We start from the raw sequence: 21,170 nt of genomic DNA, 5'->3' as shown, positions 1-21,170 counted from the left end.
GAAAAAGTATAATTTTACAAAATGTTCCTCCCAATGGAAAACGAACAAGTAAATAATTTATATAATGTATAACAGCAATATTATAATAAAAAATAAAACGAGCATAATACTAGCACAATTTCAATTTTTATAAATTTACACTGAAAAATGTTTTGCATTTTCTTTTCACATTTATATAGGTCAGGTTTACAAAATTTTATTGAACAAGTATCAGCATGTATATATCGGTTTTACTTAATAAAAACTGGTACAATTGTACCGCTTACAGTACGATGGTTTTCTAAGTCTAAATCAATCTATATATGCATATCTCTATAACTAAATATAAACAGAAAAAGATAATTAATGTCAGCCAATATTATTTTACTTTAAACTTTATTAACTTTATTTCATCAATGCATATTACTTTTGTGTGTATACATATACATATATACAATAATATTCTTTGTCTGTTTAAGCAGCTAAAATTGAACAAGTCAGAAATGGATCAAGTTACCATCGGGATTATTAACAAAATCAACCATTTAATCAACCATAATCAGAGATTGAAGTCGATGTAATTTCATTGAGTTTGATATATCAATCATATAAATAATCAGATCTTTACGTCACGTCAATTATCTCGTTTTCTTTCATTTTTACAAATAAAAAATAAATATATACAAGTCATTTTTGTATCATATACAACACATCAATAATATTAAATTTATCAAAAAATAGGGCGTTCTTAAACTTTTAAATCAAATTATTAATCAATAATGAGGATTTTTATTTCTCTACGATATTTTTAAAATACTTTTTATTAACACTTTTTATATTTTTATATAATTCTCCTACGAGAAGAGAAAGCGCTTCCACAAAATGCGGATTCGTGTCTCTCTCACTAGGTTTAGTGTAGTTCCGTATGGAACATTAACTCTCGGGGTTTTTCTCTCTCCCCTCCTCTCCGCCCTCTCTTTCAATTTCCCCTTTCTCTCTCACTCTTTGTCAAGCAATCCTGCATGGTCCCGCTTCGGAGTTCAGCGGAATATTCCACGGGCGAATAGTGTCCTTGTCTCATGCATCGACATCATATATATCCGTCCTTGTTGCTCCTGCGATGAACTGTTCCACCGTGTTCCTACCACTCGTTCCCTACCATCTCGTTTCTCTTCTCCCCTGTCGTTTCCCGTGCAACCATACTGTTGATCACAGCGGGGTCTAGATATTTCGGCACCCTATTCGTAGGGACAGAACTATACCGATTGGTGCAGAAAATTTTCTTCTCTTATATATGGATAAAATATCGAGCGAAAGAGACTTGTATGTTTCTTACTATAGCAAACGAAATACTAATAAAATTTTAGATTTTTTTAATGAGATTTGTACTAATCATATATGTATATACAATAGGAGACAAATAGGGAATAAATTTCAGTATATGCAAACATTTTTTTATCCATCTATGTAACAATTTTATTACTTCAAAACATATGGTAAAATAATTTTTTACAAATATATTTTTGTAAAACAAAAAAAAAAATTGGATTTTCCTGATTATAGAACACAATATGAACAAAATTTACCGTTTAGATCTCTTGTATTTGCACATGTAAAAACAAAAATAATAATGAAATATACGTGTATAAAACGTGTATAAAATATTTTACAAATTTTCTCTGACAATTATATATAAAAGTTTGTGATTGTAAATGTTTGTGATTTCGTTGGAAATTGTCTTCTCCAGTCGCAAAAATTAACCAGAGTGTTCTGTGTGTCCCGAGAAATACTTTTCTCATGGTTTCTACCCTATCAAAATCGCCGGTATTGTACTTTAATTCCTATTGTGTACAGTCTTAACAATTCTTATCATAATCTTTATGATTTTTTGGAATTTGTTCGTGTTTCCAGTTGAATACTTGTCTTCCCCATCCCAACGCTCCAAATATATACCGTAGATTGCTTTCTTTCTGAACATCTCTACTCAAAGATTTCTTTCTTTAATCTATCATCTCTGTTATTTTTTGTAGTGGTCTTTATTTTTGCTACTAACTTTGCTCATATTGTGTCCTATAATCAGAAAAATTTAATTTTTTTGACAGGCATATATTTGTAAAAATTATTTTACAATATGTTTTGAATTGTAAAATTAAGTTATATAGATAAAAATGTTTGAGGAGCATATATTAAATTATATTGCTATTACAATTTACAAATACTCGTACAAGTTGTTCGCGTGCGATTAGTATATTTTATAAAATTTTTATTTAGATAAAAATTGTTGTGCACGTATATCAATACGTATGTATAAAATATAAATTTAAATTTAAATGTTGCATATAAGGATTAAAGAAACTAATTAAATTTATCTGTGAAATACAATTTAAGTATATTCTTAAAAGTTTATTCACTATTTCCGAAAATATAATTCTATAAATTAATAATGACAAGAAAGATACACATTTCTATTGTGTCTCAGTTTATCAAGAGCATCCCGAAATCGAAATTTCTCGTCGAAATCTTCGATCAATCTATTGTAAAGAATAAGAATAAGAAAATTTACATCTCGTTTACGTTTGCCGAATATGCAAACAAAAAGGCGCATTTGACGTATATGACTGGCCATAAAAAACAGGTTGAAGTGTCAATATCGATCTACCTGCTTATAGCAGGATCGTCTCAACAAACGACTACCGTTTCGGCTCTTCGCCTTCGATATTTTCTTTCTCTTCGTTCCCTTTATCCCCTCCTTGCCTTCTCTTTCTTCGCTCACTTCAATTTCTCTCTTTTGCCGTGCATCTCCTTTCTCTTATTCCCCACCCCTTTCCCCTTTTTTCCACAACTCCGGTTCTCTTCCCTCTCTCTTTCTCTCGTCCAACCCGCCTTTCGTTCCCTTGCCGTTTTACGACTCTTCCCCAACACACTTCTCCCTTTTCTCTTTCATCTCTATCCCTACTTTTTCATGCTACTGCCTCTCGCCCCTCTTATGACGCTGTTCTTTTTCTTTTTTCTTTTCTATGTTATCCTTCTCTCTCTCTCTCTCTCTCTCTCTTTCTCTTTTGACCAGAGTCGGATTTACAGATATCAAAGTTCCAGATTAAGATCTGGACAATTTTATTAAAAATAAGCAATTGTCGGATTTATTCTGCGATATTTCTCTTGAAAAAGCAGCTAATAATAAAAGCACATATATAATTTATAGGAATAAATTTTTTTCAGCGATTTTATTCTATTAGTGCTTTTACTCTTTGGTCGGTATCGATATTTTAAATACATTGTATATTAGGCGCAACAAATTCTTCCTTAAATGGATAACCGATAACACAGAATCAGATATATCAAAAGAATATAACTTGCTTCACGACAGTCTCTAAACAAAATTTGTTTCTTATCAATGTTTATTTTGGAAAAATTATATATATATATATATATATATATATATATATATATATATATATATATATATATATATATATATAGATTCTCTGATACACATCTCAATATTTTTTGGTGCAAAATATATTTTATGATCAACATTACACGGAGAGAAAAATCTAAGAATTTTATGAAAACATCTCGCTTACCTTAAATCCGAGCCTGCTCTTAGCTTTATCTTCCGTAAGGCCCGCTTCTCTTTGCCTCTCGTACACTCTCTCTTCGTGCGCTCTTGACGAGGGCGAAAATAACAGGCCAAACGGGCAAAGAAGAGAAAGAAAGAAGGAAAGAGAAAAAGAGAGCGAGAGAGGAAGATGCTGATATCATGCGCTCAGCGGGGTAGCAAAAGAGACGTCTTTGTGCCGCGCTATCTTCGTCCAGGCGATCTTTCCTGTTTTCTTCCTCTCGCACCCCGCTCCCTCTTTCACGATATGCTCCCAGTGCTCCCTCGCGTCGTCGTATATACTCCTACATAAGAAAGGCTTCTTTGTTCTACCTTCCTTACACACCGCGTAACACAGGTAGCTCCCGAAAACCATATTAAATCCGCCCTTACGTATCATAATCGGTGGTAGCTTAGATGCTTAGAATACAAACGCTTCCTGCTTCGTTTATTCGTTTGTCCGAGAATACGTTTCTTTTTCCTGCAAGAACCGGTACGCAAAGGTCCACCTTTTTGTCGCGAGAGAGAATAAAGAGATAGATTTAAATTCTTTTAAAGTGTTAAATTTTTCGACGAATAAAAGGTTTAAAAAAGACGCCCGTTCTTGATAATTTTGCCCAGTGCACGTATATACATATATTACTTATCGTAATTGTTTGATTACAAGAATTGAAAATAAAAATGACAGATAATCAGCTGTTTTGACAAACAATACGTTTTTTATAAGATTTCATCTTTTTTCGAATCTCTTTCCTAAACATACATTTTTATCACATAATCTTTTAGCTGATTGTCCTCCTATAGTAACTTTATACTAATGAATTAATAGCCTCTCAAAAATATTATAGTAGAGCAACGTGAAAAGACAATTTTTTGATTTCGCCAATGTTGATCCAATCCCCTGTCAATCCAATTTACGACGAACAGATTTACTGTCATAGCAACACGTTCCTCGTCATTGTCACGGTATTTCGCAAATCCTTGGCCCGTGTATATGTATGTATACATATATGTATACGTTGACGTTGATCGATCGTCACGAAAGATCATTATCTTCTCGGCTAAAAATAATTCGTGTCAAAATCCGATGTTGGCCCAATCTCTAACCTGGTACGCAAATTTTTGTATGTAATACGCCTTTGCTAAAATGAAAATAGAGCGACTGGTTACAGACTACGGGCAAATTGCCCATTTATTACGCAAACGTGAACTCCAAAAAGGGTTCAACGATTGAAGATGTGTTCCAAGTTTGAATGCAGGATCATGGCGTTATGTATAATAGGCGAAACCAAGTAAATAGGGAACGAGAAAAAAAGAGAGAGAGAGAGAGAGAAATGGATTTATTATTATTCTAGGGCGAGTCATATCAATACGAACAAAGAAATGCAATGTGTATTATGAAAAATATAAAAAATATGCACATCAAAAATATAAACATAAGAGAATAGTAAGGAAATGTAATACAATGGAAAAGCAGGTATTAAATATAGAATAATTTTTTTTGTACGATATTGCGTTTGCTAGAAAATTGATTCTGAAATATAGAAAATTAATAACATCATATATACTCTTTTAAGTATAATGAATGACCATCAATTACACCTATATAATTATAAATTACGCTTATGTAATTATAATTATATTGAATTTCGACAGCGATTATTAATATACATATATTATATATATTTACACACATACATATTACACACACACACACACACACACACACACACACACACACACACACACACACACACACACACACACACACACACACACACACACATATATAAGTATAAAAATATAATATATTCCATTTAGAATGAATAGTTTACAAACAACAAAAATTAGAAAAATTAGAATAATTTAGACTTCTGGAAAAAGTTGGATGTGAAAAAAGCATTAAGAAAAGATATATGTGTGTGTGTGTGTGTGTGTGTGTGGGTGTGGGTGTATATATATATATATATATATATATATATATATATATATATATAAATTCTATAAGGTGTATTATATGTAAAACTCTGGTGTAAAATTTAATTGCGATTAATGATTTATACAGGATAAATCACTTTATTCTTTTTATACAAAGAACATTGTATCTTTTTCTACTTTCGACTTATTTTTAAACGAGAAATGATCTTCTTTTCTGCAGTAGATATTTCCGCTATTTATCTTGTATAATCATTAATCGCAATTAAATTTTACATCAGAGTTTATAGTACACCTTATAGGATTTCTATATATATATACACACACACAAATATCTTTTCTTATTTTTCCATTTGTACAGTAAAAATTAATACAGTATTTCTTTTTCTCTTCTTTGAAATTAGCTACTCTTAGTTTTTATTTTTCCATTACCTTAATCGTGTACAAAAATATCTAATTTTTGCCATAGCAGAGAATTAAAGTATCTTGATGCGGCACGCTGTGATCGAAACGCGAAAGCGAGAACACTGCGGGAAACCGCGAGATAAGGGATGGCGATTATTACATCGGGGTAAACGAACTTGCATGCAAACGATAAACACTCTCATACATTATGCGGTGTGTATGTGCGTGTGTTACATGCGTGCATGAAATTAGCCAAAGTAACTGTAAATCGACCCTCGAGTAGAGAAGGAAGAGAATCGTCACGTTTTGGGGAAAAAAGAGAAAGAGAGAGAGAGAAAAATGGTCATTCTGGTAATAAAAATTAATGAAAAGAGTTTATATTTTCTATAATATATTTTTTACTTAATATTTATTTTATTTAATATTTATATGTATATTAAAATTGATATTTTTATTCAGCTTTATCCTTTATTTAATTTTATTTAATTATTCTTTTATTTTTTTTAACTTTATTTAACTTAATATATCTCTTTTTCGTTTTTCTTTTATTTATCTTTATTTATCTTTGATCAAATCTTTTTTCCTATTATATTATTGTAGTAGTACACACACGAAAAGATATAGTCATTCTACTCAGAGGATAAACAGGTGAGGACCACCGTTGATACTTATCTTGATTTTTTTCGTATCAATAACTTGAAACTAGAATATCCAGTGTCATTCTGCGGTAGAAAAGTAAATAATAGATATATTATATACATATATATATATATATATATATATATATATATATATATATATCACACTATTTTCCATCGCGCTGCTAAGTCACAAGTCGTGACATTGATCCTATATACTAATCTGAGAGTATTGATATAAACAATAAAATAAAATATATGTTGCAGATCTTTTTTCTTTTTTTTTACTTTTATACTTTTAACGTAAAATATTTGCAGAAAATGTGAAGAAAAGGAGATAGTATTTCTCCATTCTTTAATAATTATGAAGAGAGGAGATGACTACAAATAGTAGAATATAAAAATTATAGCGAGTTAAATCGGATTGACCTAATTACATCTATTGATGCTATTCGAGTTATAAAAAGTAATTTTGCTGCTCGAAAGAACACATAAGTATTGTGCAAGAAATAGAATGAAGAGAAACTGTTTTCTCTGATATCACGAAAAAAAAACAGCCTTGCTTAATTCTGCGATTTTCGCTAAACATAACACTTGACGTCAACGCAAACAATATTAAAATATCGACAATCGCCGCGATTTCTTACATCTACATTTAGAATTTTAATAACCAAAGAATTTCTATGCAAACGACGATGAGCTCTATTCAAATAACGTGACATTCGTGAAGATTCTCCATTTCCTTGACTATTGTGTTTTGGAAAAAATTCCGTACATCATCTCGATTCCAAGAGTCTCCTACCTTCTAGCTGGAAAAATAATATTACTTTTTTTAAACACATCTCTCAAAAAAGATTTTATTTTACACTTTGCTCTTTTTTTTTAATTGAAACTTTTTTCTCGAAGCGGTAAGTCGTCTAGCAGTATCGACTCGTATTAGCGAGAAAACGGTAGGCGGATACGCGCGTGTCCCTGAATGTGCGCGCGCACAAGCGCACCGACTGTACCGGCCATCAGCTGATTGTGAGCGTCGAGTCACCCAGTTGCCAGCCCGTTATCGTGCGCGACTTGCAAAATTACCCTTTACGCATTATTGATATCTCAGGAAGAGGACGCGCATCCGGATGCTCTTGATCGTTCGCGGATACGAGCCAGAAATACCAACTCTTTTGCCAGCAAATTGGACACAGATGTCCCGAGAAGCGCATTCTCATTAATTTTAGTTCGTTCAACATATTCAAGTCTATTAACACCGAGCCGCGCATATGTGTATAAATATATATACTATGTACGTAGGGTATATTAAAAGAGAGAAGAGAGGAGAGAGAGAGAGAGAGAGAGAGAAAGAAAGAAATCGAAGAAAGGATTGCGCGACAATACATTTTTAGAATGCACGCGTTTAATATTTCTACAAAATATCTTAAAAACTATCGTTTCCGAACAGAAAAACGTTTGTATAAATAGTTTTTTTAAGTTATAAGCTTATATATTTAAAGAGAGAAAGAGACGGAGAGAGAGAGAGAGATTTCCATATCATTAAAAGTAGAGGTAATAATTTTTAATATTCTTTAGTAAAGTTGTATTCTTTATTGTTTACTTGAACTGGACTTTACTTTGATGGAATTGCAGTTTAAAGCTTATAATCGTAAAAATACTTAATTTTAAACATGATGGAAAAGTATACTTTTTTATATATTACTATTAAATAACTCTCTCGTCGTTAACCAACTCTTTCTCCCATTAAAAAATAAAAGCGTCGAGAAAAAATCTCAAAGGTTGGAGAAATCTTCATTTACGATATTATTGTAGTAACGAGATGATGCATTCTCCTGCTGTATATAAAAGAGAATTTCGTATAAACAAACTATATATAGAAGAAAAATATATATAGGGATGCGTAGAATCGCGAATCGCGCGTAACAGTTTGCAAAATATCGAACGAGAAACGCTCCAAGATCGACAAAGCTTACGCAATCTTACTTGCGATCCGGTTTACACTTTATTATGCAGTATAGAATTTTTTACAAGAGAGAGAAAGAGAGAGAAATCGGGGAGAATATGGTCGGTGGCGATAATACGAGTTTTCAAGATGGAAATACGGACAAACGGGTCGTGTGTGCGCGCGCGCGCGCGCGAAACCGGTTTCTCCTATCCAGTCTTGTACGCCGTGATAATTGCGGGAACTAGTTGAAACAATACGCGGTTCTCCCCCCTCAACCTCAACACATCGCGTTTCGAGTTTCAGTCCAGGCTTCACACAATCCTTCATGTTTTACAAACATCTCTATACGCATCGCTCTCCTATTTATTCTTTGTCCAATATTTATTAATTCATCCAAAATGCACTTTATGCAAACGCACCGATTATATGTATATATCAGTGTGTTGTGTGTGTGTATACACACGACGCTTTACAAATATATTGTCGTTATTCACGATTTACTTATCGCCAATTTATCCGACCGATATTAAATTTTATGCATATTTTATTTCAAAACTGCAAATATCGATGTCGAAAACATTTCTCGGGAGCAATAACAGCTCCTTTTTGTCGCTACGTCGACATATTTATGTTGTTGTTTGTGCTTCGTATACCTCGCACAGTTTGGATGTATTAATATTCTTTAATAACAAATTATGACGAATTTAAAGTCCATTATGATCGAACAATTTGAAATACATGTATATTTTTTCAAGTATTTGTTATAGAATTATATAATTTTTTTTTTTTTTTTTTTAATAGAGAAACCCCTTACAGATCTTTCAAGTACAAGTAGAGTAATTAATTTAATTATATAATCAAGTTTATATTTTGCATTAAATTATTCTTTTATACATAAATTCGAGATTTGCACCTCTGTTTTATTTTTAAAGTAGTTTAGGTAAAACTCTGTTTAAAGGAGGCAGCTCCAATATGACCTTATTTTTCACATATATTATAAATATTATCCTCCTGAGTAACAATCAAAAGATCTTAATCGTCACTCATCGTTTATTAAAAAATTATTAACGAAAAAAGTTTCATAAATAAATCATTGTTTTTCCGACATCTTGTTTATACCATAAAGTTTATCATAGTTTAGTTTATATTACCTTCAGAAGACACACAACTTTGTTTAACAAAAGACAATATTTATCTGTCGATTTCATATTTATTTGTCTTTATCCTATTTTTAAATCGAAAAATATCCTTCGACATGCAATAGATAACTAATTTTAATTTCTCTCGTGCTCATTTTTTTATAAAAGCATGACATAAAATTAAAGATTTTACAATTTTTAGATAAAAAACTCAAAAGGATATAAAAGGAAGAAATAATTGTGAGAGGGAGCAAATAATCAACATGCCATTCTTTGATATATATATATATATATATCTTTTTTTTTATTATTTGCGTTTCTCTTGAACGCAGATAAATTGTCATAGATATTACAAATAATTAGAAATAACATCACATAGCGGTCCTTAATACAGAAAATACATTCGTAAAGGATCACTAACATATTGAAAAAGCCGCGACGTTAATCGCGGGTAAACTATCGCACGGAAACTACGTATAATCGGACTTCCACATATATCGCGCAAGGTACAAAAATATCCAAAGCACAGCGAGCGTCACGCAAATCATTGCTGTGCAACATTCACGAATTATTTCTCTCTCTCTCTCTCTCTCTCTCTCTCTCTCTCTCTAGCCTCGATACGAGATACAAGAAACTGTCATTTCCACATCTTTTACATCTTTCCTTTTTTTTTCAATGAAGAACGCGCTTCCATCGATCATTCGACTTCGTGGTGATCCAACATTTAACCCTGAACAGTATAAAAAAGAAGCCTTTCTAAATCTGAAACCTTAAGAAAAGAAAGAAAAAGATTATCATCGATTAATAGATTCTTGAATAAATTTTTGCAATCTGCGGGTCTTCAATAACTGAATCTGGAAATTCTCTCTCTTTCCCTCTGAAGCTTTGTATAAATATATATAATATTGAAAATATATGTCATTCTGTTTAAGGTTAAACATTTCACTTGACCATTATCGCGATGCGATTATGCCGTATTTGAAAAATCTTTCGCGTACTTTACGTCATATATATAGGTGATAAATCACTTCGTTTTGCTCACGAGAAAATTCTTTCGTGAGACGGTTCGTAAAAAAAAAAAGAAAAAAATGATTACTTTGCGTGGGAGCGAGACGAGAGCGCGTCTTCCTGTAATATTGTATTAAATTAATTAATGCAATTTGCAACACCGACGTACGTAACACGTGAGTTGTTTCGCAAGTTGAGCCACGAGCCAATGTTTACCTTGTCAACAAACAATCGCTACAAACGATAAATCGCAGATACAATCGATCAAGTAGTTCGTTACTATAACTTATATTACTCGATAATCGAATTATTATTATCGTTATCATTTGGACTTTTTTTCAGTTTTATAATGTGTTTCTTGCACAGAATCACCAAAGATAAGTCTCAAAAAGTATCATCATCATTATCATCATTATATATATATATATATATATATATATATATATATATATATATATATATATATATGTTTTATAATGTTGTTTTTTTTTTCTTTAGAAAAAATTTGCACTTTTTTAATGCTTTAATGCTAAAATTTTCGCACATCGTAAAAACATGATTAATGAGGATCATCATCTTTATATCATATTCTACATTATTGTGATGTGATATATTATTTCAGAAAGTATATAAATTATTCCATCCATAGATATTTAACCATTGACAAGAGTACTCGTATAAAACGCCTCTTTAAGAGTTTAATAAGTTTTCAAAATTTTACAGGTTTTCTTTTTCTTACATATACACTATATATAACAATTATAAACTTGCATATACAAATAAAATAAATCACAAAGTTTATGATTTTCAAGCTTTTAATAGCTCTCTGACTTCTTTACTTTGCACAATACTTGGAGAATTTGTTTTATAAAATATATCATTATATATTATACGATATTAGCGGCAATGTAATAAAAATTATATTATATTCGATAATATACGTATACATTATTCACATCGATTTTCATGTAAAAAAAGAACTATTTTAAATGATTAATACTTAATACAAAATGTATGCACATTCGTGCGACTCACCCACACGCATTCGTAATGAAAATAATAACAATTGAACGAAGTCGAGTATTGCTTTTCGTCGCTCTACAATGCAAAACAATTAATCGACTTGCAACGTCATTGTTTGTAGCGTTTGTTATTATTGTAACAGATAATTGCCGATTACAGTGATTTACATGTTAATATATACAGTGTCTGTCAAATATCATTTCCCGGAAAGATTATCGATTTTCTTTTATATCGATATTTATATGTGGATAATAATAATAATAATAAAAGGACAACTTTTTCTTTATATCATTTTTCTTATCGTGAAGTAATTTTTATCATCTTTCTAGATAGTGTATCATCTTTCGGGAAATAATTTTCTATATCACACTGTATTACAATAAAGTGCCGACTGGTTTGAAACGGGCAACATTTCTGTATCGTTCGTAAAGTCATCTCGACAAATCAATCTTACACCTTCGTAAAAATGTAATAGCCCAAATTTATACCTGCATCTATTTAATCAAGTGGCTGTGTTTCTTGTTCGATTTTGAATTATGTCTTTCGTCCTTTTTTTAAGGATTGCAAAAAAATAAGGAGATATAGATGTACGACTCGGAGAATGATGGGAAAAAGTTTTCTGGACGGGATTGTTTCTCTCCCTTAAATCTCTTTAACCAGTTCAATTCCATCATTTAGGTCTTTAGATCTTAGGTCATTGAGAGGCAAGTTTTGAACTCGTCGTAAATTCATCATTTCTCATTTCGAAGTTTTGAGATTTTCAATTTTGATTTCTTTTCGATAAAGTTACCAAAATCACTTCAACTTTGGATCTTTAATGAGAATTTGAATAAGGAAACATATTAAACTTGTATACTTGTGTAAGATTATAATTTCCAAGTATTAATTGTTTTCATAAACTGTTTTCTTCTTGAAATCTATAATAAACAATCGAAAAATTATGTATTCTTTAATTAAATATCGATATTGATTGAATGTGTGTGTGTGTGTGTGTGTGTGTGTCTGTGTATGCATCATCAAAGTTATATTATTATTTATATTAAATTTTTTCATATTTTTATTTTATTTTATATATTTTATCAATAAAATGGAATATAAATTTCAATTTATTTTGAAACTAAAATTTAAACAAATGATTTAATCTAATACAAGATTTTCGAGATCATAAAAGATGCTGTACAAAAAATTCTTGCGAGATCCTAATTTTTAGATTCTGAAAAAAATGCTTAACATTCTCTAATTTGAGATATATAGTTCAAATCTTAATTATAAATATGTAATAAATTTTTTGAAATACGGAAGATAAATTTTAAAACTTTACTACCGAACTATGCCAAAAAATTCAAGTTTGTCGATAAAAATGATAATTTATTCCAATGTATATAAAAAATAACATATATATATATATATATATATATATATATATATATATATATATATATACAAACAATATTTTTTTATCTTTTTTTCTCTTCATTCATAAAGTTTCCCTCAAATGGTGAATTTTATTGCGAGCATTTATGCTTCATTGACTTTCATTGAAAGAGAAACGGCTGCATTTTATCAAGTTTTATCGAGAAACGGCTCCCCCTCTCTCCCATCTAATCTCATCGAATCTCGTTGCGCGGGATTCGTTTTAATTCAATTCGAAAGAGGAGAACCAACTATTCTCGATTCGACTAGTTAAAATGTCATCGTCCTTTGTAAATAAACCACATAAAGAGATTTTCGACTCCCGTTTCGTGTGCGCGCGTAGATAACATTGGGCGCTCGTATTCCTCTACACTCTATACGTAACGAACGCATTTCTCTCGATCCTGCAAAGGAAGTCTCACGAAACGAATGTCCTTAATCTAAACCTTAACGATAATCATGCACTCGCTCCTCTCTCTCTCTCTCTCTCTCTCTCTCTCTCTCTCTTAGTTACTCTTTATAATTCTTAATATCACAATACCGCTACTAAGGTCTTTAATCGCGTTTAAACGACGAAGCGAAAAGACCAATAAGCTAACTAAAAAAAATGAACAAAAAGGGGTAAAGAAATAAAAATTATAGACATACAAAAGAAACGTGAATAGATATTAACCACAACGTATAAAGTAGTACGTAAGGTAAGTCAATGAATGATAATAATAATAATATGACAAATTGAAGCAAAGATTAAACAATAATTCAATGGCGAAGCATTAATCTAATCCGAGTCTCCGCATCGCCCCTTTTCACCCGGGGATGAAGCGGGAAGCGCGAGAGCTCAGCTGATCATTATTTCTCTATTTGAAAATCTGTTTGAGAAACTACGTAGAGAGTAGTCAAGCGATATAGTTTCGAGATGAATCAATTATTAGATTATATTAAGATATATAACTCAATCACATTTATAGCCTAGTAGATATATATGCGTGTGTGTGTGTGTGTGTGTGTGTGTGTGTGTGTGTGTGTGTGTGTGTGTGTGTGTGTGTTACGTCATTATTTTGCATATGATTTTATAATTATTTTTTTACACAATTGTTTTACACAGTAGGATCAATTCTCCTTTCTGACTTAACTCTCGATTATTAGATTCGTTACTTCTCTGAAGTATTCGAAATTGCATCGCTTTTTCAATTCTTATTTCATTGAGGAAATCCTCTCGATATGATTAGAAATATTCCAACGAACGAAAAATCTTTGACGAGTTCCTTGTGAAACAAAGTTCCACAAGGAGCGATACTTATGTATCGAGTTTCTTGCCACCAAATTTTCAACAACGAGTAAATATTCATCAACGTACGAGTTTTATCGAAAAATAATTCGCAAGAATCGCAATATATTCGCAAGAATTTAAAACAAAATTTTACAAAATATATAAATTTAAATGAAAACCAATTGGTACAAATCGAAAACGAAAGTGCACAGCTCCCAATACAAGTTGAATGATTTGAACAGGTTGAGACAAATCATATTGTTAACATTTTAAACAATGATATTTAGCGCGATGATTATCAGCGACGAGAGAGAATGTTATTATTTTAATCTAAATGAGATTTTTCACAGGCTTTTTCACGGCTTGTTACGAAGGGAGAAAATGATGGGGAAATGAGAGGGAAAGATCAATCGATGGAATGATGAAATGGACCGAACATCTGTACCATCATCTCTACCAACCGAGGTTCAGGATGTCACAGAAAAGTGTGCGCATATATAAATACACTATCGAAATATACTTTTGCTATATAGTTTTTAAAGTAGATAAATTCTCTTTCTCGAGAGTTTTAATCGAAAATGTAAAAATTAATTGTAAATTCTAAGTTTACGCTTTTCTCATTATTTAAAATGTTTCGGTTATAAGATCGAATCATTTTTAATGTTAATGTTAACAGTTAAATTAATCACGAAATAACAGTCTTGTTACCTATTCTTCTGGGCTATACTGCAAGAGATCTCCGCGAAGAAAATTCTTACATTGAAAAACACACTGCCACGTTATTCCAACATGATCATTTCACATTTTGCAACGAAAAAAAAAAAAAAATGGACAACATGCGCTCACTTGTAATGCGAGCTTTGAAAGATCGATTGCTAAACACATTCGATGCGACTATAGCTACCCGACTATGATTAATCAGTAAAACGCGCTCTCTCTCTTTCAATCTCTCTCTCTCTCTCTCTCTCTCTCTCTCTCTCTCTCTCTCTCTCTCTCTCTCTCTCTCTCTCTCTAAAACTATTAATTATATTCGCTACATATCACGTGAAATTTGTTACAAGTCTTATAATCACATATCTCTTCTTCGAGAACGAAGACGCGAGAGGCTCTCCTCGCGACAAGATCTGCTGCTGCTGCTGCTACTACTATATATTATAGAATTTATTTCGCACTATCACAATTATCGTAGGCCTCTCTCTCCTTGGATATAATATTGCAAGGCGACAGCGGACAAAACAAAGAGTGATGTTATCGTTAAACCCTTTAACCGATTCGCTGTTTAACAATGAAAATCTTTTGTTAAATTCATCAAAACTTGTTATTGTTACAATATCCTTCAATTCCAAATCTAAACCACTAGATTCTAAAAGCCTCTTAAATTCTACGCAATCTTCAACATCGCAAACTTTTTTATAAAATCTTGTAAATTCTGAAATCTCTGGATTCTTAATTTCTTAGATTCCTATAAATTTCGGTTTGTTAAATTGCTCGTCACCAAAATTTTCAAATTATTAAATGTACACATTATTATTAGATACTTGACACAAGATCTGATTTTTCAAAAGACAGTCACCGCAAGGCAAGGATTACATAAAATAATAATATAAACTATTTTATATCTCTCTCGAATTCCCCGACAATCTTTTTTGCGCAAAAGCTCTCCAAAGCGAAACGTTGCTTTGTATAGAAAATACAAAGGCATATTTATCCGGTTAAAGAGTTAAACGCAAAATATCTCACGTGTCATTACAACGACAAAAGTCTAACCTCTGGTCTGTATTGTTGCTTCCGTTTTCCTTAGAATTTCTTCTTCCCCTGGTCTTGCGATATTGTACAAAGTCAGCTGACATTCGCCCGCAGGGCGGCAGACTGACAAGAATGTGTGGCCGCATCCGTTTACGCACAGGCAAAAAACGGGTGAAAAACGTGTGAAAAATGTGTGATCCGAAATCCCTCAATGAGATTGCTGGTAAGATCTGTAGAGTTTCTTCTTCTCTAGAGTAAAGTCCCTACTGATCATGATGGTACCGCCGCGCGTGAGATTTCTAAAAAAGAAATGGATCGCGGATATTGAGAATTTGATGGCAGATAATATTATAGCATCGTTCAGATTTTATTTTGCAACTTTGTAATGTTTGTGTGAAAAGCTGAATGATATTTACATTATATGCGATCTAATTATATGATTTAAATAAAACAGATCTTATCGTGATTTCATTTTATTAAAATAAAGATTCGAATAAGGATAGCTAATTTAAGAAACGAACTAACAAGGTTTATCTTATTAGAGAATGTTATCTCATTCAGACAATAGTTCATGTTCATCAACAGAATAGAAAAAAACTTTTCAATTTGTAAATTTATTAACGCAAAGGCAATTTAAAATAATTTCAAATTTTAATTGCAACGTACTATACGAAGTATGCTCACTTTAAGAACTGAGGTAGCAGCATGTGCCAAGACGTGTAGTCCTGCTTCAATGTGAGATAGAGCTCGAACGTCGACACAGCACTTGGATCGCACTGTATTTTCGACAGTTTGCGACACATGCTGTCCGTCTCGAAACTAATGAACAGTGTGCAGCCTCTGCAACAAATTATATCAAACACATATTAATTTCTACATCGACAAAATTTAAATGATATATATCAAACTTTAAAACTTTATTTGGGAAGAAACTTTTTTTTTTTTTACCACAAATTTATTTTAAAGATTTTAACATTTTTTTCTATTTTTAGTATCAAACGTCAATAAATGAGTGACAAAATTTTTTACTTATCTGCGAGTTAAAAATTACGACCAAGAAAGATTGCATTTCAAACATCTCATATATATATATATATATTCACCTTTAAAATAATTTGCGTGAAAGATAACTTGGCGAAAACACGTTACACTTTCTAAATGGACACTTGTTGCACGAAATAAATTTATTCGGATTCTCGAATTATATTAATATTAAATCGTTGGAATTTTTGCGGATTATGACGGGAGTTGTAATGATACAAAAAGATTCTCTCTTTACCTAAGGCCACAGGGCTCGTTCTCTGCCATGGTAAGTACGTCTTTGGCTACCTTAGGCAGCAAATTGGCCGGTAGAAGAACCTCGCCGCAGGCCAGCTGGGCGTGTTTAGCCCTCCTAAGCTCGACTTCCAGCCTCTTTGCCAGCGCCTGGCAAGCACCGTCCAATTCGTCCGTCGCACTTCCAGCTATAACAATTAATTAAATGGAATTGAGCGCGCAAGTTCAATTTGTCTTCATATTGCGTAAAGTGATAATGTAACATTTGTCGTTAAAACGTGATCCATTGAAAAGATGTAATTATTTTTTGTTTTTGTTTTCTGCTTTTTATTATAATAATATAATTAATATATTTAACTAAATATTTTTTACCAATTATTTTTTCCAATTATTTTTGTCGTGACTAAAACTTTGGTTCAAGTAAAGTTTAAAAAGATAATAAATAATTTATATGTATAATTTTGATTTAAGAATAAATTTTTTTTTCCTTCTCGATTTTTTCGGGAAGATATCGGAGCTGAAACGTATATTATCGGCAAGTCTGGAATGTTTTGCAAGTATACAATATCTCTCTTCCAAAGTATAAAAGTGTAAACTGACGTAATCATAAAGTAACATTATTCGACCGATATCTTTGAATTCTGTGAAAGCAATTGAAAACATGGAGCTAAACGAAAAACATATTTTGATTCTCGATGATTCATAATACGTACTATTCTATTCGAATGTAATCTTTAAAACTAATTTAATTTCGATCACGTTTTATAATATTGATTTTTATCTCGGATTAAAAGTTTCAAGTGTTGTGTATTTTTAGTTTTAAATTAATTATATATATATATATATATATATATATATATATATATATAATTATTTTTCTCAATCTCAACTGTAATCTTTCGGTGAATTAAGCGCGCGTATGCTGAGATGATCATTTTATTATTTGAAAACGAACGGACATCTGTAAACGTGTAATATCACAAAGAGTTGTCATCAGAAAAGGTGATGCTGACGCAACAGCGGTTCTCTCACCTCACTAGAAACTTCCAATATTAATTATTCTAAAGCGGCAGAAGAGGGAAAGGGAGCGATTGAAAACATTATATTTCAACTATAATGACATTTCTGTTTCTTTCACGCGTCAACTATTCGACCAATAATTCTCGCTTCGCTCATTGTTTCTAGCAGCCGGCTAAGACGAGGCGAGGTCGTCGGCAACGTATGAACTCGTTTGACTTCGATTCTTACACATCTTTGTTGTAAATATCGCAATTTAGTAAAAGTATCACATTTCATTTCATTTAAACAATCGAGTTCATCTCTAACATTTCTCAAAATATTTCCGTCACCATCGTCGAATCGAAAGTCGCGAAAGTAACGCAAAATTGCAAGACGCCATCAGTTTATTCATTAAAGGTTTTTTAATTTTCTGATATTTCTTACACGTTAAACGCAGCAACATAATTATATTTTAATTCTATATTTAAAAAAGGCAATTATAATCTCTGCAATCTTTCATACATATTCTTTCGTTAGTTCGTAATTATTTACTACAAGGACGTCAAAACGTTTAAATATCTGGAAAATTTATAAATATGACAAAGATAATGCGGTATGTAAACGCACAAAATAAGAACAATTGAAAAACACAGAAAGGAAAAACAATATCGAAGGGCAACCCCCTTCTTTTCTCCCTCGTATCATCGAAAGAAGGATATTGAATATTGACGCAGCTATTCGAGTTTTTGCCGAATAAATCGAATAAAGTCTGCCATTTTCCATTTGCATTCTAAAAGTTAAAATAAATTTTTCGCACTGTTCATTAGCCAAAATGAATCGTGCCGCGAGCAAAGATCAGCTGATTCCAACCGGCCGGTTGTCAGCTGAGAACAAGCAACGGCTCGAAGGATCGAAGAACGGAGAGCGACGCTTTTGAAACGGGATAGAAAAAATGAAGAATTGAAAAGAGAACCGGCAACATGACACAGAATCGAGCACTTACCTCTGGTGTTGCTGAAATCCACGTTGACGGGACACGGCAGGACCTCCATGATTTCACGAGAACGTCCAACGATGGACGAAAAGCCAGCACAATGGTACGGATTTTCTTGTCGGCTTCGTTCCTTCGCGAGACGACAGCGTGATTTTTTTTTCAGTAACCGACAGTGTAACGAAAGCAAGGAATGAGATATCGGAAACGAATCGAGAAGCGGTTTCCAACGATGGAATAGTATCAGCGGTGTTGGGAAAAAAAAAGATAAGACTTTTACCGTAGCTATACGTAAAGTAATAGATCCACCGTACCTCAAATTCGCGTAATGTCACGTACTCGACTGATCAGCCGGCGGCCGCTGACGCGACTTTTATACGAGGGGGAGCTCCCACCCAGTTAGAGCTATCCGCCCCTTTCGTCGCACCGCCCTTCATCATCGGTCGACCGCCTAGCAACACCGCCTACGTGACGTTCAGACAGTGTGTCCGCGTTTCGGCTGTTTTCGACGGTGCTCGCGCCGGCCTTCGGCAGTGTTCGGCGCTCGGTACTCGGTGTGCGAGCGAGAGCGTGCGAGAAGTGGTCCTTCTCCAAAGGGGACCTATCCTATCCTGTCCTATCCTATCCCGCTGTTCTGTGTTCTCTATTGCCGACGGCCGACGGTGACAGCACACCAGCGTACCGGATTTTCTTTTTCACCCACGATGCTCGTTTTGTTTCTTCTCTCTCTCTCTCTGTCTTTCCCCTTGGATCTCTCGGTGACTACGTGCGTTACGTCGCGCAGTCTTTTAACGCCAGGCTTTTAACGCGGCGTGAGATGCGTGTATTAAAACCACAGGCCACAGGTGACATCATCCTGGACCCTTTGTATCAAGAGCGAGTTTTCTCAAATTATCGGCGATTTAAGCAAATCGAGATTTCAATGTAAAGAGAAGAACGACATAGTGCATTTCTCGGTTCTTTATGTTAGAAGAAAGAAAAAAAATTTATTTTAGAAATTCACAGTATGAGGTATTATATTTTGCTTGCGAAGTGGGAATCAGCTGATCTTGACTGTACAGCCAACTTTATGGCAAAAATGGTCACTCACATGGATAATACAATAAAAAAGTAAAAGAGAGTATAACATTATATCTTTTTATGAGACTTTTAATAAGAAACTTATATGTATATTTAGGGACGCGCATACACGAGTAATAAATCAAAGATAAAATAAGAGCTCCTGTACGAGAGAACCGATTATTAGAATCGTGTGTATATTGCGTAAGATTTCAATTGTATTAGAGAGAGAGAGAGAGAGAGAGAGAGAGAGAGAGAGAGAGAGAGGAAGCGCTTATTCGTGGCGACACGCGATCGAACTTAAGTTTCCAGTCTCGGTTGTATGAAGAGTTTTAAATATCATTGCGATTTAAAGCGATATATATTCATTTCGTCGTTATGTAAAGGAATAATTTTTTTTTAACGATACACGTACTATATTTCTCGCATCTTTTTATTTTTGTTTTTGTTTTTTTTAACGGGTCAAATTCGATCTGACGCAATCTGACATTTCTGCGATTTATTTTTTGCTACTACTCCAGTTTTTCATCCATAATAAGTCACGTCTTCGTTATGAAATACACTGAAAATATCGCTTCGTCTTCGTTGAAGGAAATTATTTTTCACAGCTGATAAATAGCTTGTGCGTATTTGAAAACACAATATTTTTATCGGTCTAATCCGCGGAGGACATGTTAGGTTGCGCGCAAGAAGAGAATTTATGTAACGAGACTTGCGAGATTACGGCGGTGCCGTTAGTTCTAATAACCG

General features: G+C 32.7%; 1 protein-coding gene across 1 annotated transcript; it reads right to left on the bottom strand.

The window, feature by feature from the left end:
* Window positions 1-11,441: 11,441 nt before the first annotated feature.
* Window positions 11,442-19,728, bottom strand: LOC126858885 (protein charybde-like). The gene is made up of 4 exons (XM_050609539.1): window positions 19,374-19,728; window positions 17,376-17,559; window positions 16,781-16,936; window positions 11,442-16,395 (listed from the first exon to the last, which is right to left on the bottom strand). The coding sequence occupies exons 1-4, from the start codon at window positions 19,420-19,422 to the stop codon at window positions 16,305-16,307; spliced, it is 480 nt and encodes a 159-aa protein (XP_050465496.1). The 5' UTR covers window positions 19,423-19,728; the 3' UTR covers window positions 11,442-16,304.
* Window positions 19,729-21,170: the final 1,442 nt, after the last annotated feature.

This window comes from Cataglyphis hispanica, chromosome 2, assembly GCF_021464435.1.
Source record: "Cataglyphis hispanica isolate Lineage 1 chromosome 2, ULB_Chis1_1.0, whole genome shotgun sequence".
Taxonomy (NCBI): Eukaryota; Metazoa; Arthropoda; class Insecta; order Hymenoptera; family Formicidae; genus Cataglyphis; species Cataglyphis hispanica.
This window is presented reverse-complemented; position numbering and strand designations above follow the sequence as displayed.